We start from the raw sequence: 18325 nt of genomic DNA on the forward strand, positions 1-18325 counted from the left end.
AAAATCCAGCTCATTAATACAAACTCAGGTGTGGTTGACAGGGGATCATAAAAACAAAAACAAAAACAAAAAAACAGAGATTCTCCTCTCACTCCTATCACTTATGTAATTCCAAGGATTTTAGGAGTTCTGTGTGCGGAAGCTGAGCAGAGACCAAGTACATACTTCTTTATTATGTCACAGTTTACTTGTCTGGATGGTGTATGCTTTTGATTTTGTTCCCTTTGCCTTAAACGTTTTGGGGAAAAGGTGATAGATTGCTAAGTTAGGTTGAACACAATTACTCATTTTTTCATTTGTATGTAAAATATGTTTATATTTATTTCACTGTATTTCTAACTTGTTTTCATTTTTGTTTTTCGTTTTTGAAGTGTTTTTGCTTCATTGCTGGTGTTGTTCAGGCTTACAGAAGGAAATGAGCAAGGCCTGAGGCCCTTTGAGCATCTAATTTCCCCTTCTTTAATTTATGGCTGCTGGTGAGTTATGGTTTATGGTTTCCACCTCTTAGTTGGCTCCATTTCTGTAAACCTCTAACAACTGTTTCTTTCTGACATCTTATTTTCACACTCTTTAAGACAGATGCCACTCCGAGAGCCCAGGCTTGCTCACTGAGGTTTGCCTGTGGGTTTGGTACAGGATCCTATCTGTGCAAAGTTCTTCCTGCCAGAGCTGCAATGTGACAGGACTCTGCATGGCAACTGGTCCACAAGAAACTACCCTCAGCTCTTTGCTCAATATGGGGCTTTGGGGGGCAAGCACTTAGATCCTGAGACTCTGCTGGTACAGAGGAGACCAGAACTCATGTGTAATTAAGAGTGCACATCCTAGAGTCGGATTGTCTGGGTTTCATAATTTGGCCCCACCAATTACTGGTTGTGGGATCTTAGGTGAGCTACTTTTCTAATCTGTGCCTCCATTTCTTCATCTGAGAAATGGGGATAATAACACAAATCTCATAGTGTTGCTATAAGAATTAAATTAGATGATATATCAAGAGCCTAGCATAGAGCTGGATGTATAATAAAGACTCAGTAAACATTGATTATTATAATCATAATTATTATTGTTATTTGGGTATTTCTAAGGCTCTAGCACAGTACCTTTCACATAGTAGCTTCTCAATAAATCTCAGCCAAATGAAGAGATGAACCAATGAGTAAATCTCATATCAGTGCCTGAAATATGTAGTTTGGCTGAGTAAATCATCTCCCAGGTGGGACTTTAATATTTAAGCCTAGAAACTAACAGAATTGTTTAATCTCTTCTTTCAAAATTCAATTCCACAATGAGATTTCCATTTCAAATGGACTTTGTATAACGAAGAGCTTCTCTCTTCCCCTCCTACCACAGAGTAGACCATGATGATTCCTCTGTTTTTTGTTTTTTGTTTTTTTTTTAAGATTTTATGTATTTATTTGAGACAGAGAGAAGGAGCACAAGCTGGAGGAGGGAGAGAGGGAGAAGCTTAGCAGGGAGCCCACTCTGGGGACTCCAACCCAGGACCCTGGGATCATGACCTGAGCTGAAGGCTCAGGCCAACTGAGCCACCTAGGCACCCTCATCTATTACTTTTCCTAAGGTCCCTGTGAAAAGCTTATTTTTCTTTACTGGCTAAGCAATTTGCAGTGTCTGTCACAGGAAAGGTATACTAATTTTTAACTTGCTGGATTTTCCTCCACAAAGCCATCAGCAGTGGCCGAAAGAAATTTGTTATCCTTGTCCCTGGCAGTAATAAATATTATTTCTTTAAATTCCGTCTCCCACCCCTGTTTTTCCCCACTCTCAGTATGAAGTGATGGAAATGTTAAGCCTTAAATTCATAAATCACAATGAAGCTGGGATGGAATCAAGTCCATTTCGTTCCTTCATAGAGTCGAACTATATTGAAATAGCCAAAATATACTGCAGTCTTTGCCTAGAATCCACTGGATACCCTTCCTTCCGTTCTTTCAGCACACATTTTACTCCGCTTCTGTGATGTGCCATGGCCACATATGCCACATATGCCTAGATTTTGTCGTTCTTCACAAGGAACTAGATTGCATCTGAGAAAACACTGTTCTAGTACTTCTAGTGTGCTGTCTTCATCGTCACCATCACCAAAAAAACCTTCTCTGTGGTTGACATCATTGGTTACACATTTCTTCATCGTATTCTTTATCTTACCCTATACAAAATTTAAATGCCTACATTTTAGATTCTCTTCTGTTTATCTTTAGTTTTTATACTTGGTTTGCAAACTGTATTAATTCTTGGCTACCTCCTTTTAATCATTTCAATTTTAATTTTTAAAATCTATTTAATATTTCAAACTTTTATCTTTCCTATTTTGTTTAAATACTTTTCTCAGGTGTAATTCTTCTTAATTTCATCATTGTTTCTTATTTACTTTTAAATATCTTGATTTTTGTCCCTTTTGATCTTATAGTATTCTGATTTTATCTTTTTATATCCTTGGTTTATAAAGAGTAAATCTAGGTATAGAGACAGATCCAAAAGGTTTTGCTGATGAATTGGTCACAGATGGAGAGGGAAAGAAAGGCATTAGTGTTGACAAGTAGCATTTTAGTCTGAACAAATGGGTAAAAAATGGTGTGATCTATGATGGTAGAAAAAAACTTAGAGGGAAGTATGTTGGAAGAGAAAGTAAGAGTTTCTTTTCTTTCACCACCATTGCGTAATAAAAGAGCACTGTACCATTTTAAAAGGACATATTGCAGATGTTTTTAAATGAATACTTAAGTTTCTGGGAAAAAAACACTGAATGTTCTTTTGTGTGTGTGTGTGTGTGTGTGTGTGTGTTTCTCATTTTGCTGTTATTGATGAAGACTTCTTGCATTTATATGAAAGACTTATATTTCAGGAAAACTTGCGCTATGGTACCTATATAGAGACTAGAATGAAAGTTGCAGACAGAAAACTCCATTAGAATGGAAACTGTGTAAGTCAATTGCAATTTGGATGAAATTAAGATGAAAGATCTACTAATCTGTTGATAGGGAAGCTGAAGGTTGGAGAAGTTTGCCTGTTGCCAGTAATGTAGATGAAAGAAGTTTTTGCTATGAATGAAGCTGAGTATTTTTTTTTTTTTAAAGAAAATGTGCTAATGCAATGAGTCAAAACTGGTATCGGGTTGTTTTAATAGGCATATTCAATTTTCTGAGCTTCAGAGAAAGCCTGTCTTCCCAACAAGTTCTTTACTTAGTATTATGCTTTATTTAGCACGGCTGTGGAGTCCACATTACTCCAAAGACTGAGTTGAAATAAAGTAATTGTGTTTTGTAAATGTATTCGACTCATGTTGAGTATTCATCAATGAGACCAAGAGCTCTTCAAAAGTCAAAGCGCTTTATTTTTCGTGAAAAGGTAGACGGTTATTTTGTTGAAAAACAGTCAAGACCCCGGAGACTAAGCAGCCGGGCTCTCGCTCTCAAGGTGTTCACCCGCAAAACGGTAACAACAACGAGGTGCCTGTCAAAGGATTTCGAGGAGATTTAAAGAGATAATGGATACGTAAAGGCGAAAGGACTTTACACGTCTTTGTTTAGCTAGGTCTTTCTTCACTTCCTCCTCCAGTGGCCCAGTGCTGGGTACACGCAGAAGGTACGAACCGTACTCTTGTTCAACAACCGAATGAATGACTCGAGGCCAGAGCGGTGTCGTACTTTGGAATTCCAACGAAACGGAAAGTGTGACGGCACCTGTAAAATGGAATGTCAATTAAGTTTTCTTTTTAAGTATCTACGGAACTACAAATCCCCGACTAGCCACGGGGCTGGCCAAGAACCCGGAAGTCTGGCCGGCTTGCCGAATCACACCGGGAGACGTCCCTGGCGCGGGCCAATCCTGGACAAGCTTGCTCCCGCGCCGCGCCGAGTCCCGCCTCCGCGCGTAGCGCTGACGAGCCGTTAGTGGATACGGCGGCCGTGGAGGCGGGGCCAGTGGCGTTTACCCAACACCGCCCTCCAGGCTCGAACCTCCGGTCTACCATGGCTCCCAAAGGAGGCTCCAAGCAGCAGTCCGAGGAGGATTTGCTTCTGCAGGATTTCAGCCGCAACCTCTCGGCCAAGTCCTCCGCTCTCTTCTTCGGGAATGCCTTCATCGTGTCCGCCATCCCCATCTGTGAGCGCCGGGAGCAGGCGGGCCGCGGAGGCTGCCGGCGGGCCGGGCTGGGCGGGGACGTGGCAGGGCCTGGCCGACTGGCGGGAGTTCACGCTGGTGCCTACGGCCGGCGGCTGCCTCTAGCTAGTCCGGAGCACGGGGAGAGCACGTAGCTTCTGTGGGCCTTAGTATATTGGATGGGGAGAGTGGTGGGAAGCATCACAGGAAAGTCACTTGTGGCCCCGCTCCCAGAGATCGTGATTTACCAGTTTGGGGATGGCGGCTCCTGTTGTACAAACCGTCTAGTTAAGATTTTGTGCTGACATTCATGCATACGTAATCTGTTTTTTACCCACAACTGTTTGCCCTTATGAGCTTTAAAACTTTATCGTTTACTTATTTTGGAAAAAACTAATGAATTAGGTCGAGTCAAATTCCCATTAATCCTCGAATCGAAGTGTAGCTTTAGGTGAAGCACTGCACACTGCTGAACATCGTTTTCCTAATTTGGTGAGAGAGGTTGCACCAGTGCCAAGAGCCGGCGCTCTAACTTGTTTAAACTTTTTAAAGCTGTTAGGACAATTAGAATTCTCACTTAGATGTAGGAATTTTGCAGACTTAGGCAAAGGTTGTTTTTATAGCTCAGGTTTTCTGAATTTGAATCTCCTGCCTCATACTGCTGCACGTTTGTTGGACAGTTAAGTCAAGATTCATTTTCTTTTGGCCTTCTACAACCTCACTGGCTGCACAGCACAGAGCACTGCCTGGATTTCTGAGAGCCACGTCAGCATGTAAACTGTGGCTTGGGACTGCACGTGGAGTTTTGGAGCAGCTCGTAGTTAGCCTAATAGTGCCCTGATGAATAAAACCTGAAGTATGAATTGATTTTTTTTAAAATCCAGATTTTATTTTCATTTTAGAAGAAGCAGAAATCTCGTCTCGACTAGTAATGGCTTCCCAAGTCATTCTGTTTTTCAAGTTTTCTGAGCTGGGGAAGTTTGAGACCCTAACTTTATCAGTTCTGAAGATCTTAGACTGTGTTAGATTTCCTAACCTGGACTGTATTTTATAGATTTAGCTATAATTAATTGGGCAGGCCTTTGTAACTGTGTGGTAATGTTTTTCTTTTTGTCTTCTCCCCCCCTCCCCTTCTATGTTAAATCAGGGTTATATTGGCGAATATGGCATATGGATCTTATTCAGTCTGCTGTTCTCTATAGTGTGATGACCCTAGTAAGCACTTACTTGGTAGCCTTTGCATACAAAAATGTGAAATTTGTTCTCAAACACAAGTAAGTATATTTGTGAAGTGAAAGTATGTTTTCCATGTTGCACTTTTATATAGAAGGATGTCTTAAAGACCATTTGTCTTGTTTTCAATAAATATCAATTTCAACTGTATATGTATATAGGCATAGTAATGCTATAAAGAATTATTAACTAAGCGAAGTAGAGACTGCTTTTGACACAGAAGTAGGTTTTGAGAGGGAAATTAGAACAGTTGAGCACTAGCCTTAATCATGGGGTTTATCAGAAAAACAAAGCACCAAGTAAATTAAGATTGCTGAAGTGAAATGAAATTCTTTCTGAAAAGAACAGTTCTGATTCTCCATGTACTATTTTTGGACATGAAAGAAGTGTTTTGTTTTTTTAAATTCTCACATTTTTAATGCTTATTACACTTTTCCTTACAAGTGTGTAAAAATGTAAAAGATTATCATATTTCCTCTAATTTAAGATCACACATTATATAAATCCTTTCTAAGTTTGTTCTTTCTATGTTAAGACCTTTGTGGTGACAAGGAATAGAAACATGTTGAGATGAGGGGCACATGACCGGCGTAGACTGGCTCTTTTTTCCCCTGATCAGGTCATGATCTCAGGATCCTGAGCTCAAGCCCCATGTCAGCCTCCATGCTCATCGAGCATCTGCTTGAATATTCTCTCCCTCTTCCTCTTCCCTGCCCCTTTGTCCCTGTCCCCCCCCCCCAACAATCTCCCAAATATATAGATCTTTAAAAAAAAAACATGAATATGTTGAGATGATCTCAGCTAAAGGGATTTATTATATGAAGACCAGAAATGGCCTCAGTGGCTGAAAGTGGCTTCAGCATTTTCTCTGCTGTTGTCGTGGATCCATAGGAGCTCAGGTTTGTGTGACTGCCTTTCTGCTAGACCAGCAGAGTGCTCACCTTTATCATCTTTATGCTTGGCAGCGGTCTTTACCAACTGCCATTCCGGTTTCAGCTGTCTTGGACTCTGCTGTTCTGGGCTGTCTTTCTTGTGAGGTGTGGTCATCTGTGAATAGTGAAGCCCTCAGATAGTGAGGCACCTCCTATGACCCATCCTTTGTGATATCCAACTGATACCACTTCCTTGGAGACTTCCCGGTTTTTGACTTGTTCTGCATATTAATTTTCATTAACCTTTTTGGAATTAAAAATTTTTTTTTTAAATCTCCTCGTTTCTGCTCTGGGCTTCTGGAGGGCCGCTGCCATGTCTTTTTTGACCCTTAAGACGGTTAACGCTACATTTAGTTGAGTAAAATTTCAGTTACTACTGACTTTATTTAGTAGGTTTTGTCAAAGTGGAATTGATTTTTTTTTTTAGTCATAGTTTTGATTTAATATTCAATACTGCCACTCATATAGAAGCTCCTACAGTTTTATAAGATGTGTTAAAGCTTAAAGCCCTGGAAAAATGCAGAGTATGGGTATGTGTTCATAGTAAAGGGAAGATGGCTTATGTGTTGACAGTCTGGATTCCATTCCCATCTCTGCCTTTCTTAAATGAATAGCCTTGGGCACACATTTCATCTTTTTAGATGTCCCATTCCTGAGCTATGCAGTCGGGATACTAATGGGACCACACAGATGGCGAGGATTAAATAATACGGGTGACATGTCAAGCATAGTGTCAGCACATAATGTTTATGTGCAGTGTCAGAGAAATTGGGGGTGACAGAGCCTGTAGGATTTTTTTTAAGGTTACATGACTTTAAAAAAATGTTTGCAAAGATGTTTTGCTTTAAGAAATTAAATAGATGGTATTTTTCTTTTTTATTCTGGAACGGTTCTGAAATATGTTAAAAAAAGATAATAGTAGGGGGGGCCTGGGTGGCTCAGTGGGTTAAGCCTCTCTGCCTTCGGCTCAGGTCATGATCCCAGATTCCCGGGATCGAGTCTGCATCGAGCTCTCTGCTTCGCAAGGAGCCTGCTTCCCCTCTCTCTCTACCTGCCTCTCTGCCTATTCGTGCTCTCTGTCTGTCAAATAAATAAATAAAATCTTTTAAAAAAAAATAGTAGAAGAAAAACAGTTGATTTCGCGGGTTATCTAATTGGCTGAGTGCTGGGCCACCAGAATGACCTTTGTCTTGTTTTAGAGCATTCTAGCATTAAGACTTACTAAGAGCCCTAAGACAGAGGGGGGACTTCTTGAGTTGTAATAAACCTGACAGGTTGTTAGGAGTCTGTTAGGTGAAGACAGAATTTTAGAACTAGAAGAGAAATTAACTAGTTAATCTGGTTTGGTCTCTTCAGGAAAATTTGTCCTGTGAACACATGATTGACTGTCTTAAAGATACTTAGAGATAGCCAACTCCTTTGAAAATAGTTATTCCTGTGTCCTACTACTGTGTGTGTGTATATATATATGTGTGTGTGTTTTTTTCCCCTCTGTAAAGCTCAGAAATGTTTCTGCTGTGAACCACATTCATTTCTTATCAGCTGGCCTTTTTTTTTAAGGTTTTTTTTTTAATTATTTATTTGACAGATAGAGATTACAAGTAGGCAGATAGAGAGAGAGAGAGAGAAGCAGGCTCCCTGCTGAGCAGAGCCTGATGTGGGGCTCCATCCCAGGACCCTGAGACCATGACCTGAGCCGAAGGCAGAGGCTTAACCCACTGAGCTACCCAGGCGCCCCGCAGCTGGCCTTTCTTAGAAAAAAGTGATCTTATGCTAAGTTCAAGAAACCTTTATTGAGTTCCTGGTCTGTTAGAGAGGTTCAGAAATAAGAGTCTCTGCCCTTAAGAACAGAACTTTTACATAATGAAATGAAGCAGGTGAAGTTGGATCTTTGGGAATTTGTTTTTTAGTTTGTATCCCAGAAACTCTTGTAATTAAAGAAAGGTTAAAAACTATTGACTTGAATGATCTTGGGCCTTCTTTTCAGGAATCCACCCTGAATTCTCCACACCTTTCTTTGGCACACTGGCCAGAACTAAATATAGCAGAGTAATGTGGGATTGATTAATTGAACACAGAGTGAACAGATTTCCACGTTCCACATTTTGTTGCCTTAAATATATCTCAGTATTGTGTTGAACATTTTTTCTTTTTTTAAAGATTTTATTCATCCACTTGACAGAGAGAGATCACAAGTAGACAGAGAGGCAGGCAGAGAGAGAGAGGGAAGCAGGCTCCCTGCTGAGCAGAGAGCTGATGGGGGACTCCATCCCAGGACCCTGAGATCACGACCTGAGCCGAAGGCAGCGGCTTAACCCGCTGAGCCACCCAGGCGCCCAAGGAGAAGCAGGCTCCCTGCCGAGCAAGGAGCCCGATATGGGACTCGATCCCAGGATGCTGGGATCATGACCTGAGCCGAAGGCAGCCACTTAACCAAATGAGCCACCCAGGCGTCCCAATGTGTTGAACATTTTCATAGTGGGACTGTGTAAGTAATTGTTAGATTTTGCTTGTATCAGTTATTTTTCTTCTATAATTATGGCAGCCAGTTTCTACTATATTATGAAAAATACACTATGTTGATTTTAAATGTCTTAAACTTTGGGATGCTTTTTATATTTTGGCATAGGTTAAATTTTATCCTCTCTTTCACCAGCAATCGCATCGGATGAAATTCACCTTACAGATTTTTCTGATGGAAAAAAAAGAATTTTTTTTGGGGGGGCTGGTCACTGAAGATTTTGATCTGGTATCTTGAATAATACTTTTTGTTTTTCCAGCTGATTCCATATCCTTTGGTACAACTAGTGGTTCATTTAGTTAAAAGTGGTATGATTGATCCCTGACCTTGTGGTATTTATTTTTAGTGAAATTGTTCTTTGAGTAGAAGTTAAAAGTATTATTTTATATGTTAGAGCTGTTCTCATTTTTATTTTTTATGATTCTGCTTTGTAATTTTTTAAACATTTCTATTTAAATTCAGTTACCTGGCATATAATGTTTAAAAAATAATATAATAATAATTATGTATATTATATAATAATATAATGCCAATTAACTGAATTTAAAGGTACAGGCCTGTGATTCATCACTCTTATATAATACCCAGTGCTCATTACATCACATGCCCTCCGTAATGTCTATCACCCAATTACCCTGTCACTCCACCCCACTCCCCTCCAGCAACCCTCAAGTTTGTTTCGTGTGATTAAGAGTGTTAGGGTTTGTCTCCCTCTCTGGTTTCATCTTGTTTTATTTCCTCTCTTCCCCTATGATCCTGTGTTTTGTTTCTTAAATTCCACATACCAGTGAGATCATATGAAACTTGTCTTTCTCTGATTGACTTATTTCGCTCAGCATAATACCCTCTAGTTTCATCCACATCATTGCAAATGGCAAGATTTCATTGTTTTGATAGCTCCGTAATATTCCATTGTATGTATATACCACACTTTCTTTATCCATTCATCTGTCATTGGACATCTGGACTCTTTCCATAGTTTGGCTATTGTGGACATTGCTGCTATAAACATCGGTGTGCAGAAGCCCCTTTGGATCACTACATTTGTATCTTTGGGGTAAATACCCAGTAGTGCAATTCCTGGGTCGTGGAATAGCTCTATTTCAACTTTTTGAGGAAGCTCTGTACTGTTTTCCAGAGTGGCTGCCCCTGCTTGCATTCCCACTGACAGTGTAGGAGGATTCCCCATTCTCCGCATCCTTGCCAACAGTTACCCTTTCTTAAATAAATATTTTATTTATTTGCCAGAGAGAGAGAGTATGACTGTGCATGTGCACAAGCAGGGGGAGCAGCAGGCAGAGGGAGAAGCAATCTCCCCACTGAGGAAGGAGCTCCATGAAGGACTTGATCCCAGGACCCTGGGATCATAACCTGAGCCAAAGGCAGACACTTCACATGCAGAGCCACCCAGGTGTCCCTCCCCTTTTGTTTTTTTAAGCCTAGTTTACTTATATTTACTAGCATTGAGATCCTGTATCATTTGTCAATGCCTTATCAAATTTATTTGTTGAACAAATAAATAGGCTAAAACAAAATGGAGTTACAATGATTTATAACTAAATTGTGCTAAAAGCATTTGACTTCTTTACATACTAAATACCTAAACTTTGGAAAATTATCCCTTTTTAAGCAGAAATCAAAACTGATAACTAATAATCTCCATCTTAGAAGTTTTTGAACCTTCTTTTGGCTCTTAAGGTATAACAAACTTGGAATTTTCTGTCAATTATATCTTGAAGTGTAAAGTATCCTGTAGTTGCCAATACAGAATATTAGTACAGAGTGTTTGATAGGGTGATGTTCATTCCTGGAGCATGTGGAAACTTTTTTTCTTTTTTCTTTCTCCCCCAGAGTAGCACAGAAGAGGGAGGATGCTGTTTCCAAAGAAGTGACTCGAAAACTTTCCGAAGCTGATAACAGAAAGATGTCTCGAAAGGAAAAAGATGAAAGGTTGGACTTCTGAATTGTTGGAGACAATCCAGAAAGGGGATACTTTGAGAAAATTAAGTTTTTGGTTGTTGCCCAGATAATGTGGCTGATGGAATTGCCTGAGGTTAAACATAGAAGACTAGTAAGGGGAATAACAATCACACTGACATTTTGAGTTTTTATCACCACCAGATGCTTTTGTGTTACACATATTTCGTTTGTTTCTTTAAAGCTCTAGGAGGTAGGGCTGTTATTTGCATTTTACATCTGAAGAAGCTGAGGTACAAAAAGCCTGGGTAACTTGCCCCAGGGCATAGATTCCCGTGTGGAGGTCAATCCACAGTAAGAATGAGGGCAGTATGGCTTGGAGAGCTTATCCTAACCTCTCTCCTAGAGTTTCAGAGCCTACAGAGCTTTATCCAGTGCTGGCCCTGCCACTTGGTAGCTATGTGACCTTGAACATATCACCTCCCAACTCTGGGTCTGAAGAGTTTACATTGCGTTGTGTTAGCATTTTTAGGTGGTGGTATTTCCATTCCTGAGTTTCCCTAGGGACAGCCAGTTCTTGGTTATCTTCGTTGGTTGGGAAAGAGAAATCAGCTTGGTTTCTCTCTGTTGCCCAAATCTGTGCCACATTTGTTAGCCCTTACCCCTCAGTTTTTCCTGCCAACTATTAGAAGCCTTAATAGTCTAATATCTGAATAACAGAAGTCTCTGAATAATTGAATAAACTTGTGCTAAGTGTTGTTATGTAAGTTTAATACAGTCACGGGATGAGGTTTCCATAGATCTTAAGTTTTTGTATCTACAAAGTGCTTTGTGAAACGGAATTTTTAACCCACTTTGCCTCAGAAAGACTTTGTGGAGACTTGCCATATTAAAGCACATGTGAGATAAAGAAGTCCAATTTTGAAAGAGCAGGAACCTTTAAAAGTAAGAAAAGCTGGCTGAACAAGAATCTCCGAGTTAGTTACAGCAGTTGAGCGTTGTTCTTAGCTCTGAGCTTCCAAGTGTCAGGGGGAACATCTGAGGTCATACACTTTCATTGTTTGATGAGAAGCAGCATGTAAGTCCTTCAGAAAAGAAACTTTCCTGGCACCGAATCTTGGAAGGACTTTATCAAGTGGATCCTTATTTAAGCGACACTGAGTAAAGGGACAGTGTCTTCTAGTGGTTTTGAAAAGGCACTATAAAACATTCTAGGAATGATTCTCCTGTGGATCCTTTATAAAAACTAAAGGATAAAATATATTTTTTAAGATGTTATTTATTTTTTTTACTAAATGTTTACACCTAATGTGGGGCTCAAACCATGACCCAGAGACCACAAGTTGCATGCTGTACCGACTCAGTCAGCCAGGTCCTTCCTGAAGGGCAGTATTAAAATAGTGACAGTTAAGGCCTTTTTGCAGGGACAGCTTTCATTAGATCCGGCTGCGCAGCTTCCTGATTATAAATTTTTGCATGGTTATAGAGGTAGGGAATCTAGGACACTTCTAAAAGATCTTTTTACTAAATTACAGTATTTATTAGAAAAGTGGTTCTTAAATTGAAGTGTGCATCACAGCTACCCAATTTCAAAATGCTTGTTACAGCTCTGTAGGTTTTAGGTGATGAATTATAGCAGAGATGGCAGGTGGGTCTCCTCTGCCCACTGCAGACTTGCCTGATTTGGTCTGGCACTTGTTCTTGATACTGGGATATGTCTCGGGATTTTTCTCAGCATGGTATTCAGGTAGTCACTACTACTAGATCAGAGTTGGAATTAGAAATGAAATATCTTTGCTACTGACTGGATCAGTATTTCAAAGAGATTGAAGTGTAGGTTCTGTGGATACATAAAATGCAGAGTGTCAGAAGGTTATAAAATTTCTGTTCTTATCATCAGTAGAAGTTTGTGCTGCTACTATTTCACAAAAACCACACTGGATAAAGTTATCCAGGTGTTTATTCTTGATTGACTGATAACTGGGACCAGGACTCCCATTAAGATATAGTATTTTTCTCCCTCAAAAGTAAGTTGCCTCAAGAGATTTAAGAGAAGGCCTGTCAACACCTCTTTGCCCTGATATGTATGTCTCAAAGCTTTCACCTACAGTCATTTGGATTATGTACCCGATGCCACTTTTAAACTCTTTTGCCCTCCATTCAAGGTTGGACATTAGCTGAAGAGAATCAGAGATTCATTAATATTTATCCCAGGGCATGTGTGTTATTTCTTTTTGACTTACCATTGGTCTCTCATTTAGCGTTAGGTGATTATAACAGTTCTTGGGTTTGGTCTCAGTCTTTCTCTTGTAGGAAGTTCTCCTTAGAAAAATGACTCCTTGGGAGTGCTCTGCCAAACTAGATTCTTTACCAGTAAAGCTTTGGCAGAACTATTGCTGGTGAGGACATTTGTGTGTGTGGGGGTGGTCTTCATTTTTTTTTTCTAAATGAAGCAGGATATGAGTGGGCTAGAGAAAGTTCTGAAACCTGTCCAAGGCAAACCTGTGTGTGCACTGTTGTAACACCTGGTCATATTGAGAGCTGGGGTAACCTAAAGGAGTGAGCCACTTTTTGCATCAGAAGTGTTTTGAAGATGGTTCTGAATCAGGGCATGGCAAGGAGTTAGGGAGGAGTGCTCGTGTGGAGGTGGGATAATTCTAGGTAGCCGTGTGGAGGCATGCTAATAGCCTATTTGAGGAACCTGTCTTCTTTCGGTCTTGTACCAAAATCTTAAAAACAGGGGCACTTGTTGTCAGTGTTCTCTAGCATTAAACCATGTTGGGTCTGTGCATCTTTCGGAGATGGTGGTTTCTTCCATCAGTGTTAAGCTGATACAGTGTATTTCCTTCAATTCCAAGTCCCATATGTTTTCTAAATTTACATTTAAACTTCTTCTCTGAAATCAGAAGCTGTTTTGTAGTTGATGGCTGCATTTAACGTAGTATCCTTTACTTCTCCCAAACCTAACAGTAAACAGAAGTTTTATTAAAGTGATGGTATCCATAGATTCAAGGAACTGTGGCATTTATATTAGAGGCCACTGACTTCTTGTGATGAAGTTAAGTTCATTTCATTTATCTCCTTTACAGTCGGGCTTATTGACTTTGGACTAAAACATGTGGTGAATAAAATGCAGCAGTTGCCTTTGACATTAGCCATAGTGCTGTCCTTAGGATTGGTGGAAGGAATCATCTAGCCCCAGAGTAGTGGATCTTTGGGAGACAAAACATCAGTGGTGATGGCTTTCAGCCTTTTTGATAATCACAGTAAAGGACTTCACCTTTCCACCAAATATATTCAGACATGCACACATGCAAATGTTTCACAAAACAATAATTATGGTGGTGATACACTTGATAATTTTGTGGGTGATACACTTGCTATTTTTTTTTTTTTAAGATTTTATTTACTTGAGAGAGAGGACAAGCAGGGAGAGAGGTAGAGGGAGAAGCAGGCTCCCCGCTGAGCAGGGAGCCTGATGTGGGATTCGATCCCAGGACTCTGGGATCACTGCCTGAGCTAAAGGCAGATGTTTAATTGACTGAGCCACCAGGCGTCCTTGATACTTTTCTATTTAAAAAAATGCTGGTCTCTTGGGGCTCCTGGGTGGCTCAGTTGGTTAAGCATCTGCTTTCAGCTCAGGTCATGATCCCAGAGTTCTGGGATCGAGCCCCAAGTCTGGCTCCCTGCTCCTCTGGCAATCTGCTTCTCCCTGTAACCTTCCCCCTTCTTCTGCATGTGCGCGCGTGCATTCTCTCTCTCTCTCTCAAATAAATACATAAAACCTTAAAAAAACAAAACAAAACTGGTCTTGTTCCACTCAGTTACTTTCCCTGAGTGTTGAATCCACCCAGATGATTTCATGTCCCACTAATGGGTCACATCCTACTCTTTTAAAAACTGCTTTAAAAAGTTAATTAATCAAATGGAATAAAGGCTACCTTATTCACAGGTACCCTGTAACTTCCTGCTGCCCATGTGAAGAGGTAAAAGAAAAGGTTGATAAGGTTTTAGTCAATTAAGAAAACAATGAGTAAAATGGGTTAAATAAAAAGTAAATGGGTTTTACAAAAGTTAAAAAATCCTCTTTATGTTGAAGCACATTCTTTGTTTGAATCCTGTAAAGGTGGCTAAAGATAGTTGCAGACTAGTCTGCTTCTGTGAGCCATGGCTAGTTTTTGGTCCTTAGGATTTTCTTCAGGTATAATAATTGAAGGCTGAAATCTGGAGGCTATTAAAAGTCTCAAGCCAGCAGACAGCCAAGAAAGCTTCATCTGGCTACTGATCATGGAGTTTGTTTTAGGTGAGGACCTAGAGAACTTCTCATGTCTCTTTAGGCTGCTGATGAAACCAAGCCAGTTGGAATTAATCTGTCCCTTCCTCTAAAGCCCTGACTGCCTGGGAAGAAAGGTAATAGACTGAGCAGCTATTTTTATCAATTGAGTAAAATATCTTTTTCTGCAAGAAGAAAGGGCACAAAGCTGATTAAATTTAATATTAAAAACACATTCTGTCCAGAATATGCAAGGAAGAACTTACATTATAGTGAACTAGAGCCATGTCATATTTAAAATATTTTAATACATATTTATAAACTTGATTGGTTTGTCTGTCTACAGAATCTTGTGGAAGAAGAACGAAGTTGCTGATTATGAAGCCACAACATTTTCCATCTTCTATAACAACACCCTCTTCCTGGTCTTGGTCATTGTTGCTTCCTTCTTTATACTGAAGAATTTCAACCCTACAGTGTATCCTTTTAAAGGTTCATTAGCAGTTTCAAAGTCTGGAAGCAGTAGTTTGTTTTGGTTTTGATTTATCCCAACTATTTTACTATGAAGAAAAACTGCCCAGGCAATCAGTCCACTGAATAGCACTGTGACCTTAGGCACGTTTCTGGACATTTAAAATAAGGGCTTTGGGTTTGATTTAAAGTTCTTTGAAGTTTATAAATTATAACTTCATGAAAAAGGTATTACAAAGCAGTCGTACATCTATGGTCATGTATATCCTCCTATTTTATATATATATTTATTTAATTAAAAAAATATTTATTTGGCAGAGAGATCACAAGTAGGCAGAGAGGCAGGCAGAGAGAGAGGAAGGGAAGCAGGCTCCCTGGTGAGCAGAAAGCCCTATATGGGGCTCGATCCCAGGACCCTGGGATCATGACCTGAGCCGAAGGCAGAGGCTTTAACCCACTGAGCCACCCAGGTGCCCCATCCTCCTATTTAAAAATAAGTTCTGAGGATCAAAAGCAACTTGCCTCCTTTGGTAGTTCCTGCCATAAGCCCATGTGTCTGCTGACGTTTTGGGGCTTTGTAATTGGGCGGATAGCCAGTGTAGTTAAATAGGCACATTTCATAATATCTTAACAGTGTTTCAAGCTGCTCTTAAATTGAGCTTTAGGGCAAGAATCAGTCTTCTCTTTTTTAGGTAATTTATTAAAGGTGTTAAGGATGTATAGCCAGACTTTTTTTAACAGATGGAGATTTTATGTAATAAAATAGACTTCTCTAGCTTGTATCTTCTGGGAATACTAGAATGGTTTGTCGTAAACAGTGCCATTCTGAGGCTGAGAGTAGCTGTGAACTTTGAGAGCCTCCTTGCTTTTATAGGGCAACTGTAGCCAAAACACTGATGGACAGAGGAGACTTATTTTTCCTTTGCTCTTGGCCAGAGGCAGGGAAGCTAAATTTCATCTTCCTGTTCATAGTCTTGATTAGCTCTTCTCCTTTAGGTTAAATGGAATTCAGATGTCTTCTTTGTGATCATGTGTTCTAGGTTTCTGTCTCAAGTGTTTTCTTTTTAAAACTGGAACACATTTCCTGTGGATGTTCTTCATTCTTTATAGCCGCGTGTCTTGTAAATTGCATTTGCAGACAATGGGACTGCACATCATTATCGTTTTACAGTGTCAGACGGGAAGCAGTGCATTCCAAAGAGATGGGCTCTTTTTATTTTGTTGGAGAACTACTTTTGCGCTTTTAGTCTTTCCTTAACGTTAAATTTTTACAGGAATTATATTTTGTCCATAAGCGCTTCATCAGGCCTCATCGCCCTCCTGTCTACTGGCTCCAAGTAGACCGTACTGGCTCTGCCCCCTGGCTGTGTATCTACGGGTGGCCTGTGGTATATGGCAACATAGCAGGGTGGTCAGGGTGAGAGACACAGATGTTTTTATAGCCTGCAGTTGGAGGGTTTGAAAAGCCCAACAAAATGTAATTCAGTATTTGTTTATTGGCTCTTTTTTTGACAGACTGTTGAAATTAAATGAATTGAAAGGGAAACACAGAGTGCCAGGACATTTATTAAAAGGTTAAAAAAAAAAAAAAAGTGTCTCTCGCAATGTGCTGTAATCACAAGAGGAGAAAATAACTTGTTTCCTGATCTGTCACAGGTCACAGTAACCTGGACTGAGCTGTTATTATTTATAATAGTAGCAAGAAGTTAATAAGTGTGTTCTAACCACAGTATCACAACGTTTTTTGAACTGTAAATATCAGAATGAAGAATCCTTTCCTCCTAGGGAATTGAACAGAAGACGCATGTTTACAATCTGAATTTGTGATTTGAAATAACTCAAAAACAAAGTGTCCCCAATTTGGGGCAGAGAAACTTATGGAAAAGGTTTTTTTTTGTTGTTTTGGGTTTTTTGTTTCTTTTGTTTTTTAACAGAAGAAAGGCGGCCAGGGTCATAACCTAAAAATAGTGGCCAGACATCTGAGAGTTGTCCCGTGGGGTTAAAGCACATACCGTTCAGCTGTATAGCCCTGGCTTAGGTGGTCAGGAAGGTCAGCCCAACCCTACCATGTTGGTTTGACCTGTTTGAGAGACTGGAACCACTGTTTTCCTTGACTAGAGGAATGTCCAGTAGAGGAACTCCTTTCTGAATACTGATGTGTAAAAGATCAAAGTAATATTTAGGATCTTAGTTCCAGAATTCTAAGAACTTTCCGAGAAACTACAGTGGTTTGGGTGCTTGTGCAGTATTTAGTGCAGCCTTTTTCTGTCAGGACTTTAATAAATTTGACCCTTTTTTAAAAAGATTTTATTTGTTCGAGCACGACTGAGTGGGGCAGAGGAAGAGAGAATCTGACAGAAACTTGGCTCAGTGTGGAACCTGACCTGGGCCTCGAGATCATGACCTGTGCTGAAGGCAGATGTTTAAGCTGCTGAGTGACCCAGGCGCCCCAAATTTGACCCACAGGTTCCCATTGATTGTGAACAAAATTTCTTTATATTGACCTCTTCAGCCCGTAGGGTTCAGCCAAGAACATTCTCTTGCATTTCTTAATGTGTGCAGAGATAATTATTTTCTGGTGCATGCCATGATTTGAAAATGTTTGGGAAGCTTTTTAGCTTGTATTATTTAAAAGATTATGGAATATTAGGTGATAGAGGCACATATTCCTATTTTAGCTTTTGACCACATCCAATAATTTCCTACAAACAGTACTTCAAAAGAAATAGTCTATTCCTAATTCCTAATCTTAACTTTAATCTTTAGTTTCCACTTCTAAATCTAAGGTGAATGTTATAAATAATATTTGCTGTTTTGTTTATAACTCTATAGGAAGGTGTTCATCAGGAGTTTATCTTC

At 39.9% G+C, this 18325-nt stretch overlaps 1 protein-coding gene across 1 annotated transcript; it reads left to right on the forward strand.

Moving 5' to 3' along the window:
* The first annotated feature begins 3946 nt into the window (after nucleotides 1–3946).
* SSR3 (signal sequence receptor subunit 3) lies at nucleotides 3947–17012 on the forward strand. The gene is made up of 5 exons (XM_046001744.1): nucleotides 3947–4122; nucleotides 5267–5393; nucleotides 10657–10755; nucleotides 15342–15473; nucleotides 16741–17012. Exons 1-5 carry the CDS (start codon nucleotides 3990–3992, stop codon nucleotides 16805–16807), a joined length of 558 nt encoding a protein of 185 aa, XP_045857700.1. The 5' UTR covers nucleotides 3947–3989; the 3' UTR covers nucleotides 16808–17012.
* Nucleotides 17013–18325: the final 1313 nt, after the last annotated feature.

Source organism: Meles meles, chromosome 4 (assembly GCF_922984935.1).
Source record: "Meles meles chromosome 4, mMelMel3.1 paternal haplotype, whole genome shotgun sequence".
NCBI lineage: Eukaryota > Metazoa > Chordata > Mammalia > Carnivora > Mustelidae > Meles > Meles meles.